Here is a 16111-nt window from a genome sequence, read left to right as displayed (position 1 = left end):
TGTCTGAAAGAAACCATGAGTGGTACGTATCTATCTTTTTTTTTTAAGTTTTATTTATTCTCCTTTATCTTGAAACAAAAGGAAATAAAACGAAACATTCATGAAACAAAAAGTAATTCAAACAATGCACCTGTTATAGTCTACTTGCCAACAATGAGTACCCGGAAATGTTGAGTACCCCAAAGTTTTATGTTAGAAATAGATAGTATGGGTCCCCAGTATTCAGAAACTGCCGGATGCTAACTTATATATATTGGGCAATTAGCATAATTGACATAATTAGCATAGATTAGCATAATTTCCCATATATCAACAAAATTGACTTGGCTGATCTGGGTAATATTGGAGTGGTTTTAGGGGTTATTGATGATGCTGAATCCATTTCTGACATTTTCTAAATCCAAAATGGCTGTCTAAACTGGTGACCAGATTTTGAAATCCATCAAAATCGGCCCACTGGCGGTTAAAATCTGGTCACTTCCGGTTTAGACAGCCATTTTGAATTTTGAAAATGTCAGAAATGGATTCAGCATCATCAATAACCCCTAAAACCACTCCAATACTGCCCAGATCAGCCAAGTCAATTTTGTTGAAATATTGCCCATATAGGCAATTATGCTAATTGTCCAATATATATAAGTTAGCATCCGGCAGTTTCTGAATACTGGGGACCCATACTATCTATTTCTAACATAAAACTTTGGGGTACTCAACATTTCCGGGTTCACAATGGGGCCCTATGGGCTGGCAAGTAGACTATTAAGAAGTGTGGCTAAATATGAGCACATTCCTGAAACACATTGATAACTTGTTGAAGTGGCATCATCGTACAGTGTCGCGTTTATCACGACAATCACTACAACTACGTGGTGGACGCCAAGTTGGTATGAGACGGCAGAGAAAGCTGTACAGTAGCTGTTGGAGCAGAAACATAAAACAACTCAACACAACTGGAGTAATTATATGTGAAACATGTTGAGTGAACATTTTATTTTGGTCTCTAATCTTGGAGTAAAGCTTGACAGTGATTTTTAAATTGGATCAACAGATGAACTCTGTTGTCAAAACCAGTTTTTATCGTCTGAGGCTTTTATCCAAGATTAAATCTGTTCTATCTTTTAGTAATTTTGAGCGAGTGATTCATGCTTTTATTTCTGTAAGTTTGGACTACTGCAGTGCAATTTATTTTGGCATAAAACAGGATTTCCTTCTTTTTTAATTCTTATTACATTTTTCTTAACCATTTTGTTCGCTATGTCTTGTATGTAAATCACTTTGGTAAACTTCTATGTTTTGGAAATGTGCTATATAAATAAAATGGATTGGATGGATGGATTAATTCCCTCATCATGAAGGACATCTATATTTCAAATCATCTTTTTGCTAAACAGGAAGTCAGTTATTTTGGATTTTATGCATCAATAAAAAAATAAAAGTCCTTTATGATGTGAACTGTGCAGATGTTGTAACTGAGAACAGATGTGGCTTGTTGGCTCCACAGCGCCCCCTACTGCTGTACCTCATACAGCTGTTGGCTTTGGATGTGCAGGTTGTAATGTAATGTCAATAATACACAATGTGAGATAAATTGTTAATACACAATGGATATGAATGTAACTTCAGCTTTATGCTTCACTGATACGACGGCGTTTGTTGGTCGGCGCCTCTCTGACGCTCTCGTGGCTGAATTAAGTCGTCATTGTCCACCGGGTCGCGTCCGTCCCGCGGGTTCACCTGCATTCAGCTGTTTTTTTTTGTGTTTTTTTAAGCTTTGAAAACGTCTCATTGTCGTCTCGGCTGCAACAATCCCCTTCACCTCCGCGACACACCGACACGCCGCCGCCACCGCCGCCGAACAATGAGGGAAATATTCAGTCATTATGACACGTTGTCACATTTAGTGACGAGTCGTTAGTGCAGCGGAGGATACGGAGCGACGCGGCCTTGGAGCTACAATACGGACATTAGCCCTTTAAAGCGCTCACACCTCTTGAAAGAACATCTTGGTTGTTAACAGTGTGGAGTTTTTTTTTCATAATAAACCATTTCTAACATTTTTCTTCCATCACTGTTTTCCTACCGTCTTCTGTCCTTTCCCCTTTCTGTCGTTTCTTTTTTACTTCTATTTTCTGTCCTCTTCTGTTTTTTTTCTCTGATTTCTCCTTATTTGTCTTCCACCCTTCTCTTTTTTGTCTTTTTTAAATACTTTTTCCTTTTCCCTTTGTTTTTTATTCCATTGCTTTATTTCTCCCCGTTGTTTTTTGTGTTTTCCCTTCTATCTTTGCCTTTTTCTTTTATTCTTGCCTTCACCCCTGCTCTCCGCTCAATCCATGCCCACTTTTTATTTTCACCTCTTTGTTTTATCTTTTCACCCTTTGTTCTGTTTTTTTTCTTTTACCCTTTATTATTTTCCTTTCCATTAACATTTTTCCCATGTTTTGTCTTTCTTCCATTCATCTTTGCTTCTGCTTTTCAGTTTTCCTTTCGTCCATCTCGTCGTTTATTATTTTCATATTTATTCATATTGGTATTACAGTAATTCCTTTGTCTTTATTTCCTTATTTCTCTTTGTGTTTCTTCTTTGTCTTACACACTTCCTACCATCCTCCACCCTCTTTCATCTTTACTTCTCCACATGTTTATTTCTTTCTTTCACCTTTTCCTACTTTAATCTGTCCTTTCAGTCGTTCCTCCTCTCACTCTTGTTTTCTCATCCTCTCTTTCGTCCTTGAATCCACTGCTGCTGTTTTTTGTCTCGCCGTCTTTGTCTTCCCTGATGGATTCATGGCAGCTTTTATTTACGAGCAGCTGTTACTGAAATGGATGTCTGGAGAAGAATGAGTTGTAAGTGATGAAGAACCGTCAGGCTGGTTTACCGCCGTTTTATTGTCAATAACCGAAAAAAGGCGCGTTTTAAAATGCTGCAAGGCCACGAGTACGAGCGGCTGCAGAGTCATTTCTCTTCTCCCGGTCTTAACGCGGCCGCCTCGTCCTCCTCCTCCTCCGGCGAATACAAACACTGACCTCGGTGCACGGGTTGTACTTTTCTCTCCGAGGTCCTTCAGCCGTCAATAGCAGCGGTCACCTGAGCAGACTGACCTCTGTTCGCTGGAGAGCCGCGCAGCCTGGTTGCTCTTTAGACTGAAGGTATTTGCATTAGTGAATCAGCAGGTGCTTTCACAACAGCACCTCCGGGCTCCTTTTTCCTTCTTTTTTTCACTCTTAACAGCAGCTAAAAGTCACCGCAGCACCAAGACACTTTGCATCCGCCTCCATTTATTTAGATTCCTGCGGTTTTGAAGAGGTCAGAGCTTCAGAATCAGATCGGAGTGTTTCGGTCGACACCTTTTAGAAAACGTTAGAAACACGGCGAGTGAGTGAATAACACGGAGAGACGTTTAAAAAGGTTTTCATGTTCTATTGTTTCATCACATTGAATCAAAGCAGATTTTTCTGTCATTGATGAATAGAAAAATACCTTTTCATGTCAAAGTGTCAATCTCGACAACGTGTAAGCCTTGGTTTAAACAATTGTACCATTAAGTGTGATCCTTAGGCTTTCTGTTGATGTTGTTGTTGCATATGAGTTTCATTCTCAACATATAATAAATCTTTGGATAGATTTGGCCGTGAAGGATCCACCTGTTGAACTCTTTTTTTCAGAGGAATCTTTGGAGGAACTTGGTGCGTTTCAACCACATGAACCAGGGTCTCAATTTATTTACATCGTTGTTAATCTACTTCCCAAAAAAAGTCCCATATTTGGAGGAGGTACTTTCCAAAGGTTCAGGAACTTTCGGCCTTGTGATTGGTTGAGTATCTGCAAGATGACATCTAGGGAGCATTGGAGTTGGTGACCAAAACATCTACAAGTTTGAGGAAACTCAACATTGTCCATGTAATCCACTCAGCCCAGCAGGCCTAGAAGATAAGATAAACACTGTAAACGTCATTGTTTTCCGTTTGTCGCCAGTCTAAATTGTATAATCCATAGAGGACTTTAGGAACTTTGTAGTTCCTGAAACAAACTTCTCGAAATTGGACAAACTCGTCACATCGTTGAGATGTACTAGTTTGGATAAGGGACGAGACATCTTCAGAGACAAAAACTAAGACCAGTTGACTTGATTCAATTGCCCAGAGATGCCTTCGACCTGGACAAATGAGAATTGGTTGTTGAGATGTAGTCCGTCTTCAAATAACAGAATGCTGGATTGTACTAAGAAGAATTAAATGAAGTATTGGGTTGTCAAGTTGTTCTGATTGGTTGTAGAATAAAGGTTGAAGAATCTCCCCAATGATCAATCAATACATACGTTTATTTGTCCCTAAAGGGGCGATTAATTCGCAAAAGCAGGAGCACACGAGACAAAATATACAAAACACATGGCATAATAAAATTACAATAGTCACAACTACAATTACAGATAGCAATACAGACCCAAGATCAGTTAGGAGGGAAGGCTGTTTCACCCCGACTACCTTTTCCTCATGGCATTTGAAGGAAGAACAGCGGAAGGTACAAAGGAGTGTTTATATCCGTTTGTCTTTGCAAATGGGAGTCTAAGGAGTGAACCTGATGGTAAGAACTGAAACTGTTTATGTAAGGGATGAGAGCAGTCGGACAAGATGGAGCTAGCTTTCTTAATCAGCTGTTTGTTACGGACAAAGGAACAGTCCAAAAATGAGAAGCTGATAGAGCGATGGGGATGGAAACATGGAACATCTACAAGTTCCTGAACGTCCCTCAGCTCAGTTAAGAAATAAAAGGTATGAAACGGTCTCTGAAACCACTTCTTGTTCCCTCCCTCTCTCTCTCTCTCAGGCTTTCTCGTGGTGGCCGGAGCTGATGTCCGAACACGCCGAGATGTTCCTGTCTCTGTACCAAGCCGACATGGACGGCGCTCTGCAGGTCCAACCCGTCGACTCCTGGGACAGTTTCCCTCTGTTCCAGCTGCTCAACAACTTCCTGCGAACTGATCGTGAGTCTGACCCCCCCCCCCCATCCAAACTTCTGTACTCAAGTCTCTCATTTGGTTTCAGCTCTGAATACGCCTGTCTGTGCTGATATTTGGGGCAATCAGAAAGTGGGCGGAGCCACAACACCAAAGATATTTAATCTCATTTTGTGTTGATGCGAGTTGAGGATGTTTATAAGAAGAAGAATGTCGACTGAGAAACGTCTAATGATGAACTAACGTAGAACTAAAAGTCAAGGTTATTGTGCCGTACCTCACAAGTTTACTACATTAATTATGACACAATCTTATTCAGCCTAAAAAATCAATCAAAGGTCGACTTCACTTCAAAAACAACATATTTCCTGTAATCTGGCTGAACGGCGGAGAGCTACAACCAAATATCTTTCCAATATCTCAACATGTTGAGAGTGTGAACAGTGTTGTATGTTGACCCAGTGCAGCTCCAGTTAAAGGGATAGTACCAACATTTTGGCAAATTGGCCCATTGCCATAATCCCTATAGTCATAGCAGTAGGTTTGTTGCCTTTAATTGTCGGTGCAAGCTGTTTTTAGAACGGCGGAGCAGAGCCGTGAGCTGCTCAGAGCTACGCTACGGAGGCTCATGGGATTTCTTGGTTTTTCCCTCATCAAAAACAGAGTGGACACGCACATCACACCAGTGAGGGCAGGTGCAGAGTGCAAACAATAAGCAAAATAGAAAAAACAAGTTGGTCTGACGAAGAGCTACATTGCTCGAAACGTACGTCACTACAATAAATTGACACTGAGTCCTGCAGAGCTGCGAGTGCTCTTGTTTTTTCTATTTTCCCTCATCAAACTCATCAAATACACAATCCAACAACTCCACAACGCTCTGGTGGACAAGTTGTGACCTGCACATTCACCACGCTATGAGATAATAACACAACGTTACCACACAGAGTTGTTTTAGAGGGAAATACAGAGACTGCTTGATGAAAAACTGTCCCTGAAGGCAACGCGCATCAGCGGTTTTACATGAATTTACCTCTAAAACAACTCAAATGTTGAACTATCCCTTTAATAATAATAATAATTTCGATTTATATAGCGCCTTTCAAGACACCCAAGGAAGGCCTGATGTTATCTTTATCCTAACCGATGGCATTGGACCAACACTGTCCCCATTTATCCTTGTTAAATCTTAATTTATGCGTTTCATTTTAAACGTGAATATAACAAAAGTCTGGATCAAGTCTTCAAACCTCTCTTTTTTTTATCCTGAACATTGAATCACGGGTACAAGTTTCATTCTAGCACATGCCAACATGTCAGGATGAACTCTCTTAATCTTCATGCCTCTAGAAATGCAGCTCGTTGTTTTTCTGTTGGAGGAAATCCCCCATACGGCACGGCACATGGTCTCGCCGCTAAGAGCGCTAATTAACATTGGTGACGCCAGAGAGAGAGAAAAAAAAGGCTTGTTAAAGAGAAAGAGGTTAACGGCGCCATCAGAGAGGTAATTAACCCGAGCAGAGGAGAAAACTGTCGGAGTGGGACAACGGACACAATTTTATTTTACCTCCAGCTCGGTATCAGCTGGTCCCTTCACCTGTGGACAGGTCGGCTACACCTCTTCCATTACCGGTCCATTAGATTTATCTGCATTTATCCACCATGCTGCAGTTTGTTCAATTTTACCCTCAAACTTTTCCATATCTAACTGTTTCCTGCTCCTTGTGGCTTTTTCCTTTCTGCTCCCTGAGTTAAAATGACAAAATGACCGATAACAAAACAGCACAACGCGAACTTGCTGCTTTTCCGTATATATACCGACCACTACTATTCATACTTGTGTATATCAACTCATCATTTCCTTTGTCTGAACTTGTGAATAGTAATAAAAAAGTAACCACATCCCCACGGCAACAAAACAGGATTTCATGAATAAGGAAACATTATTTTTTTTACAGTACCTACTTATTTCTGTCACATGCTTTTTTTTTGCTGCATCTCAAGGTCCCGACAGTGTGAAAAGAAATAGCAACACAAACCTCAAAAGTGACAGTGAAAACTTTAAATTACGGTATACAAACATCAACATTGAAACTATCGTATGTAGCCTATCTTCTATCGCTGCTGCTGCTGCTGGAAAGAGAAAGTCTGGGCTCATTGTTTCCCCTCCGTCGGCTCCCAGGCTTTGTCTCGGCGCCAGCAGAGAGTTGGCGAGATGCGAGGCGTTATTTAACATGGCTGATGCCAAAGTACCTCCAATACAGTAACAGACAGGCAGGCAGAGAGACAGACAGCCCAAGGGCACTGTTGGGAACAAAAAAACTCAGCGTTTCATTATGTGAAGAACCCACAAATGTCTTTTTTTTTTTCCTTTTTTTTTTTTATTTGGTGGCTCATATCTTTTATATTTTTTCTAATTACCATCCTCTGTTAATGCCGTAATTATTCCAAGTGTCACAACATTAGCCGACTTGAATTGGAGCGTAATGAGGCAGTCGACGGAGACGAAACGCAGAACGAGCTAAATCATAGTTTTGACTATTTGCACAAATGAGGTCTTCCCTCTCCGATAATTACGTCTGACGTGAGAAGGAGAGCGATTTATTTACAACGTGGGAGACGACAACCAGAGGAATAGAAGGTGGATGGAGTTGATTTGACTTCTGTGTTTGTTCACAGTCTTTTTTTTTTCTTTCCGTCGACCTCGGGGCTCAGGACGACGTCTCACACACTCTTTGAGGATTTTCCTCAACAAGTGTATTATCTCTCAGTTGTTCTGTAGATTATTTAAATGCTCACTTCATTGTCAGCGTGTGAAGGCGAGCGCTTTGCGAGGGCGGTGGTTTCTTTTTCCTTTTTTTCTCTCTTGCTCTCCTGGGGGGTAAAAAGGCTAGTGTTAATCATGATGGAGCAGAGCGAGAGGAATTAAAACTAATGAAGTCCTGAGAGACCAGCCTGCTCCGCTCTCCTCCTCCTCCTCCTCCTCCTCCTCCTCCTCCTCCTCGCTGTCGACTGATACTGTCGCCCAGGATTCGTCCGTCTGTCTCTAGCGCACCAGGAGGGGCCGAGGCCACTGAGGGGACGGGGGTGTGTGTGTGGGGGGGGCAACAGTATCATGAACACCTGTGCAAATCCCCCGTACGGTACCTGAACTGCACCTTTTGTTCAAGTGTAGGTGAATGTCAGATTCTCTTTTTCGGACAGAAAACAGAGTGTATAGCGTAAAAACAACAAACTGTACAAGTTATGAGAATAAAAACACAACAGTATAAATGTACATATGAGCATTGGACAGGTACATTTATGTGTAATAACTACGGTGGCCCAGAGGGCTCAACTAAAGGAAGCTTAAGAAAACACACGCAGAGACACAAATGTGCCACAAATCCAGAAACAACTCTAACAATTATAGCTGCTGCGCAGCGATGGGTCGGGTCCGGGCTACTTTTGGGCAAATTTAGGCAATTCTGAGCAACAAACAGGAGAATAGGAAGACAAGACAGTTGACCTTATAATGTCCAATTTGCATTAGTTGAGGATTGAACCCACAACCTCGGGAATCAAAGACCGTTGTCTATCGCACTGAGCTAATTGACAAGTGGCAGTTCAACAGTGGCTTCACAAATTGAGTAAGCCATTCACTGTCGTGTAGGCAGAAAAAGAAAAATCAGTTTTTGAGGTAAAATAATGATATGTATTTGTCAAACATCTACTATGAGTCTAAGATGTTAGGAGCCTTCGCACATGGTCCAGTCCAAGCTATTTGAATTTTTAAATTTAGAAGCTTGCTGTGATGCCACCATTAGGACAATTGTCTTGTGTTTCGTGTTGAGGACAACTGAGATTTTGATCTGTCATCATCATCATCACCCTGGCTGGGTCTTGAACTCACAACCTCTGACACCAAGAACCAGCGCTTAACTCAGTGAGCTAATTATCTGGAAGTGAGACATGGTGTGTGTCTTCTCAAATAGACTCAGGGAGTCAGTGTCCGGGCAGCAGTTGTGAACGCAGATTTCTGTTATCTAAACAAAAATCTGTTAATACATAAAACACATTTAGACAGCAAAATAGCTTTAGGACATCTGACATTTTGATCTGTCATCATCATCATCACCCTCGCTGGGTCTCGAACTCACAATCTCTGACACGAAGAACCAGCTCTTAACTCGCTGAGCTAATTGGCTGGTAGTGAGACCTGCTGTGTAGCTTCATTTATCGACTCAGGTGAGTCAGTGCCCGGGCAGCTGTTGTGATGAAATGGTCAAAATGTCAATAATTCAGTCATCTAAACAAAAATCTGATAATACATAAATTGCATCTTGACAGCATGGAAATGTTGGTGATTTGTTTTTAATGATAAGTGTTTTGCTTCATAAGAGAAAATATGATGTTTATAAATTCCACACTCACATTGGCTGCAGTTGTTCCCATGAGAGCAGAATTCAAAATGTTCTCAAAAATTCAGTTTTTGAATTAAAATTCTGATATTTGCTAAACTTCATCAACCATGACTCCAGAATATTCTCATTTTTTTTCAGGAAGTTTGAAAATGTATTTAGCAAGAATTTGATGGTATATGTTTACAGTACTGTTTACAGTCAAACGTTTTCATGCACTGTAGGCTCAATTTTTGCTTAATCAAAAATCCGAGAAACAAGTTTTGTGGAGGACGGTCTGGAGATGCTCTGTAGCAAGTTTGGTGTCAATTGAGCAAAAATTGTGGGAGGAGATACATTTTAAAAGTTTTACAGTTATTGAAAAAAACAGAGTGATGGACTTCATAATTTGTAATAAGTTTAAGTGGACAAACGTTTCAGCAGTATTGAGGCTACATTGTGGTGAAGTTTCAACACTGTAGCATCTACCGTTGGTTTGGTAGGAATTTTTAAAGTTTTTAAATTTAAACGCTTATTGTGCCCCCCCTAGGAGGGGGGGGGCACATGTCCTTGGAGTTGAGTGAATCTGGCATGGGACTGGACCTTTGTGCAAAGTTTGGTGAGTTTTCGCCCATGGGAAGTATGACTTCCTTGGAAGAAGAAAGAAAGAAGAAGAAGAAGAAGAATTCCTAGGAATACAATAGTGTCCCGGCAGCTTAGCTGCCCGGACCCTAAAAACTCCCAACAAAACAGGAAGTGGTTCTGGGGACACGATAAAGCGAGGGACCGGTCACAATAAAGCGAAGGACCGGTCACAATAAAGCGAAGGACCGGTCACAATAAAGTGAGGGACCGGTCACAATAAAGTGAGGGACCAGTCTGGGGACACGATAAAGTGAAGGACCGGTCACGATAAAGCGAGGGACCGGTCACAATAAAGTGAGGGACCAGTCTGGGGACACGATAAAGCGAAGGACCGGTCACGATAAAGCGAGGGACCGGTCACAATAAGGCGAAGGACTCGTCACAATAAAGGGAGGGACCGGTCACAATAAAGCGAGGGACCGGTCACAATAAAGCAAAGGACCGGTCACAATAAAGCAAAGGACCGGTCACAATAAAGCGAGGGACCGGTCAAAGCGAGGGGCTGGTCTCTGGAGCCTTCAGTTGTTCTTCTTCTTGACTTTAGAAGTTGTGCAGTCAGCTTCCTGTTGGTTTGACAATAAGCTGAGTTTGTTTGGTTTATTATTGATCACATGGACTGTTAGCTTAGCATTAGCATTAGCCTTTAGTCTGGTCCGACACTTTATTGTGTCCTCCAGAAACATGTTTGGGTTTTCTTAAGCTGCAGAACATTGAGCTCTCAAGGCCTCTGTAAATAGTGGTAATAAAGAAAAAGAATTGAAAATGGGATGAATGTAAACAGAGTGTCCAGGATAAAGAGACAATAACAGAACTAAGAAGCAGAGAGTTCAGACAGAGGTGAGTTATTCAACAGTGTGAAGCAACACAAAAAACAGAGTTCACACATGATACAATGTGTTTTTATTGGACGTCACTGTGCCTTTGTCTGCTCGGTGTATGTACAGATATTATATTATACATGTCCACAACATACCATTGTCCACACGATGTCTTGTTAGCAGCAGGTTGTTAAGAGTCACTTTGGAGACAAATCAATCAAAACCTCTGTCAAACAGTGACACATCATTTTAATTGATCGCCTAATGATTGATTGTTTTGTACAGCAATGAAGAAGTTGATAAATTGATGTTGTAGAGACAAATTAAAATGTCTGTTGTGTAAATTAAGGGAACAATTGCTAAACTCATAATATACATCCTGGGATCACAAACTGTATGTTAAGTGTACTGTATGTTGTGTTGTATGTAGTATGTTAAATGTATCGTCGCCCTATTAAAATAATGGCCTAAGTCATTTTTTGACGAAAATGAGTTTTTGGCCTCAATCATCTCCTGATAATGCTGGCCACCTCTGGTAAAATAATCTTAATCCTTAGTTGAGAGGATCATGCTTTTTATGCTCTGTAAGACAATGGCCTATGTCAAGAGGGTGACTTAGGCAATTTTATTCTTGGCCTAAGTCAACATTTTTTTGATTCTTTAGGATAAAATGTCTGACTTGGGCAATTTAACCCTTGTGTGGTCTTAACTTCCTGCATACACTGGTACTTCACTGAATTGAAATTGAACATTTTAAACTCAAACATTTCAAATAAAATAAACATGTAACATCTAACTTATACTTATTATCCCACTTATTACATGGCTTACGACTTTTATCTATTCATAAATTGCATCATTTAGTGAATCTGCAAGTCTGGTCACTTCTCTGCTGTTTTGCTAACCCCCCTCCTGGTCGTGTGCATTTGTTTTCAACAAAGCCTTTGATAATCAATCAGTGGATCAATGGATTATCACATATATGTTAAGTTTCAGTACCTGGGATGAGAATCAGCACCTCCAAGGCCATGGTTCTCAACCTTCAGGTCGGGGGAGAGTTTCTGCCTCAAGTGGAGGAGTTTAAGGCCCTGTCCCACTTTACCCACTTGATTTTGACCCAAGCATTCAGTTTTGCGCATTCTCATGTAGGGATAGTGTGTCCTAATTCTTTCAAGAGCGAGGGGAAGTGCTCCTACGTTGTTGCTACGCGTCACATAGGTGACAACATCGGCCATGCTAAGTGGTGTCCCATTGCGTAGGGTACAATCTTTACTTCTAACATTCTCTTCATCGTCAAGGGGTATCTCCCTTTGTGGAGTGCTAGTGTTTAGGGAAGAGAAATGGGATTGGGCCTAAGTATCTTGGGGTCTTGTTCATGAATAAGGATGGACGGCGAGATTGACAGGCAGGTCGGTGCAGCGGCTGCAGTAATGCGGTTGTGGTATGGGTCTGTTGTGGTAAAGAAGGTCTTGATTTACCAGTCCATCTACGTTCCCACCCTCACCCATGGTCATGAACTTTGGGTCATGACCAAAAGAACGGGATCCCGGATACAAGCGGCCGAAATGAGTTTCCTCCGCAGGGTGGCGGGGCGCTCCCTTAGAGATAGGGTGAGGAGCTCTGTCACTCGGGAGGAGCTAGGAGTAGAGCCGCTGCTCCTCCACATCGAGAGGAGCCAGCTGAGGTGGCTCGGGCACCTGTATAGGATGCCCCCTGGACGCCTCCCTAAAGAGGTGTTATGGCCATGCCCCCTGGGAGGAGACCCTGAGGAAGACCCAGGACATGCTGGAGTGACTATGTCACTCGGCTGGCCTGGGAACGCCTGGGTATCCTCCCGGAAGAGCTAGAAGAAGTGTCTGGGGAGAGGGAAGTCTGGGTCATTGAATTTCAAGTCGAAGAAATGTCGTTTACTAGGTGTTTTCTGCTCTTAAACGTGCCAACCAGGTCATTTTTGACCCTAATTCCACACAGGGGTTAATTTAACTCATGGTAATTTCAGTTTTGTGTTTGTACTATGGAATGTTAGGGCAGTTTAAGCCAGGTTTAAAGTTGCCTAAGTCACCCGAAAATGTTTGGAAAATGGCCTAAGTCACTTTATTCTTTAATGTCACATAATTAACACACAACGTATTATGTATGTCAACAGTCATCCACTGTCAAGGCCTTTTTGAGTGAAATGATTAATAAATATCATATGATCTGAATTTGGTAAAGTTTTTTGTGTTTTCCCGAAAACTTGAAAAAATGACTTAGGCCATTATTTTAATAGGGTGACGGTATGTAAGTGTCATGTGCATGTAAATGTGTTTACAATGTGTGTCTAATGCAGGGGTGCTCACACTTTTTCAGGCTGAGAGCTACTTTTGAAGTGACCAAGTCAAAATGATCTACCAATTTTTGGTCGTCCAGTTGGTCGGACTATGCGGGGGGGGGGGGGGGGGGGGGGGGGGGGGGGGAGCTGCATTTACCGTGCGCCCCTGTCTGTATGTGAACCTGTGTCTGTCTATGTGCGGGCAGAGATGAGAGATGGTGTTTTTTTTTAATAATCATGCTAGCATTTCACCATCTCTCATCTGTCAGCTGTCAGCCTCTCAACCTGCCGCCTCTCTCGCGTGCGGGCGCACCGCACGTAAACACACGTGAGGAGAAAAAAAAAAAACTTTTTTTTTTTCTGTTAGTGGGAAACACTGATCAAGCTGTGCGTACTGTGCGCACAACTCTGCACAATATTCCATTGATAAATCACACCGGACCCAAGAATGGTGCAGACATGAACACACCTCATATTCCACCCCCAGAATGCCTCAGCACCATATATGGTCAGCACGTGCATAATTAAGTAGCCATGTGCGCTCTTTGGAGCAGCAACAAATTAACAACAAAGACAACGGGCGGAGAGCTTGATTCACCCGGAATGATGCTTCGGCGGACCTGCCCTCGCTTTTGAGGTCGGTTCTTTTACAGTCTATGGGTCGGTTGTGAGAAAAATGCCTGCTGTCCAGACAACTGTGTTTTTAATTTTTTTTTTTTTTTTTTTGTTCTTCATCACGCGATCGACCCAAATGTCTTCGCGATCGACCGGTCGATCGCGATCGACGTAATGAGCACCCCTGGTCTAATGTATGTAAATGGCTCCTACCACAAGCTTCAGTTAGCTTCCTCAGGAGACCAGTTCACACCTTGTGACTATCAAGCCAATTATGATTTGTGTGTGTGAATAAAAAAAGAGATGATTGATTGAAAAATTAATTAATTAATAAAAAAAAAAAAACTATTACTCACCTTACTCCTTCTCTTGCCCCCCCCCCCCCCACAGCTCACCTGTGTAACGGGACCTTCCACAAACACCTGCAGGACCTGTTCGTGCCCCTCGTCGTCCGCTACATCGACCTGATGGAGTCGTCCATCGCCCAGTCCATCCACCGCGGCTTCGAGCAGGAGACCTGGCAGTCCGTCAAGTGAGGCTCCGCCCACCCACACCTGGCCGTCGGCCGTTAGCGTTAGCATCGGTGCTAGCTTGTTTTTTTACCGTAGCTCAGTGAAGCTAGCGTCTGATCCACACTGAGTCACTGATGAGCTTGAAATCATCAAATCTGTGTCTGTTCATGACTTTTAAAGTGTCACATGACATCATTTATTATATTCGCACAATTTCACGAAAAAATTCAGATTGAAAATAGCAATTTAAAGCTTTTTACTTGTTGCTAAGTTAATGAAAAGTAGATTTTGACGAGTTCGTCCACAACAAAACCCACATCTGTCCAACCCTCAATTTTTTTTTTCTCCCAAATATTTCTCTTTTGTATTTACTTTTAAATTTGCCCATTTTTTAATTAAGAAATTTGAACAATTTTCTATTACAAAAGGTTGAAGTCTGCACACTTCAGCTCCCTTTTCAGTGCATTTATTTAGCACATCCAACAAGCAACATTTCAAGCCACATGCTCTTCTTCAGGCTCAAGTGTGCAGACTTTTTCCTTTTGTTTATCCTGTTTTTTTGAGTCCAGCACCTACTTTACTGGATCTGCTTTAAAAAAAATGTTTTCCTGTAGATTTGTGAGTTTAAACGAGTTGTAACCTTGGAGTATTACAACTCTTCTCTTCCATCACATTTTTATAAAAGCTGTTTCATTTGGCACAAACTGGGCACTGCAGATGTAATAATAGTCAAGCTACGGTGGCTGGGATGTGCCAATCCAGAGTGAGAGTGACGAAGTTACAAGGTTTCTGTTGATAGTCGATAACATTGAGTTATCGCGATATTTTCTTCTTAATACCGTATTTTTTGTTATATCTAACTAACTATTATTTCCACTACTAATTTCTCTGCTTTAATAACTGTGTGTAATGTGACCCCTCACTGGTAACTTCATATATCATGATACTGATGGTTTATATCCAGATCAGCCTGAAAATTCATCTTTTCTGGAGTTTATTGCCCTCGACATCCTTTAACAAGCGTGTGATCAAACAACTAGAGAAAATCCTGGTTAGATTTATTTAGATTCATTTTATTTCTGTCCGTTTCGTCTCTTTAAAGACATGAACATTGACTTCTTCCTCCTGACACAGCTCAGATTAACAGCGACAAACATCTCGACTCATTTCTCTCGGTGTTAAAGGATCGTTTTGGTCACATTCATGCTCGTTTAATCCAAACGACTCGCCGTGCGGAGAAGCTCGTACAAAGGCCTCGGTCGGCGGCGTGCGCTCGGTCCGTTCCACTGGATCCTTTCTGTCTCATTGTCGAGTCTTTACCTTCAGCACTGATGATATGTCGAGGTGTGGCGTCGCTGTCGAGGTCTCAATGTGATGGGGGACAATAAAAAAACGGCGAGAAAAACCAAACAAATGCGTCGGCGCACAGGACGGGCGGCGGACAAAAGGAGGCAGAACTGAATGTTCAACACACACACACACACACACAAGGCCGCGCTGCAGCCGAACAATGCTCTGCACACACTCCACAGAAAGCACCTGAACTGAAAGAAAATAGAAAAAATAGAAGTGAGCAGTGACTTTTCTGTCTTTTATTGGTGTTTTCTATTCATGAGTCTCTGCAGGCAGAACAAGTGGCTACTATAATACAGGACTATGTTACCGTGTGTGTGTGTGTGTGTGTGTGTGTGTGTGTGTGTTGAGCGGAGGAACACCGACTGTCACTGTCACTATTTCTTCTCTTTTTCTCTTTTTCTCTTTTGTGCTTTTTAACATTTTCCCTCCCTGCCGCCGGGCGACCTCGCCGCCGCCGATAAACAGGTCGCTGACTAACAATCTAGCCAACGTTCCTCTTCCCAAAGTCCCCAGCCTTCCC

General features: G+C 42.1%; 1 protein-coding gene across 1 annotated transcript in view; it reads left to right on the top strand.

Annotated features, from left to right (window-relative positions):
- The window catches only part of cadps2 (Ca++-dependent secretion activator 2), a 271611-nt gene that overhangs the window by 203190 nt on the left and 52310 nt on the right, over nt 1-16111 (top strand). The window contains exons 18-19 of the mRNA XM_083973873.1: nt 4826-4982; nt 14114-14255. Of these exons, the coding sequence (XP_083829999.1) occupies nt 4826-4982; nt 14114-14255 (299 nt within the window). The remainder of the gene's footprint in view (nt 1-4825; nt 4983-14113; nt 14256-16111) is intronic.

This window comes from Trachurus trachurus, assembly GCF_905171665.1.
Source record: "Trachurus trachurus genome assembly, chromosome: 6".
NCBI lineage: Eukaryota > Metazoa > Chordata > Actinopteri > Carangiformes > Carangidae > Trachurus > Trachurus trachurus.
Note: the sequence above shows the minus strand (reverse complement) of the source record. Positions and strands in the feature narration are given on the sequence as shown.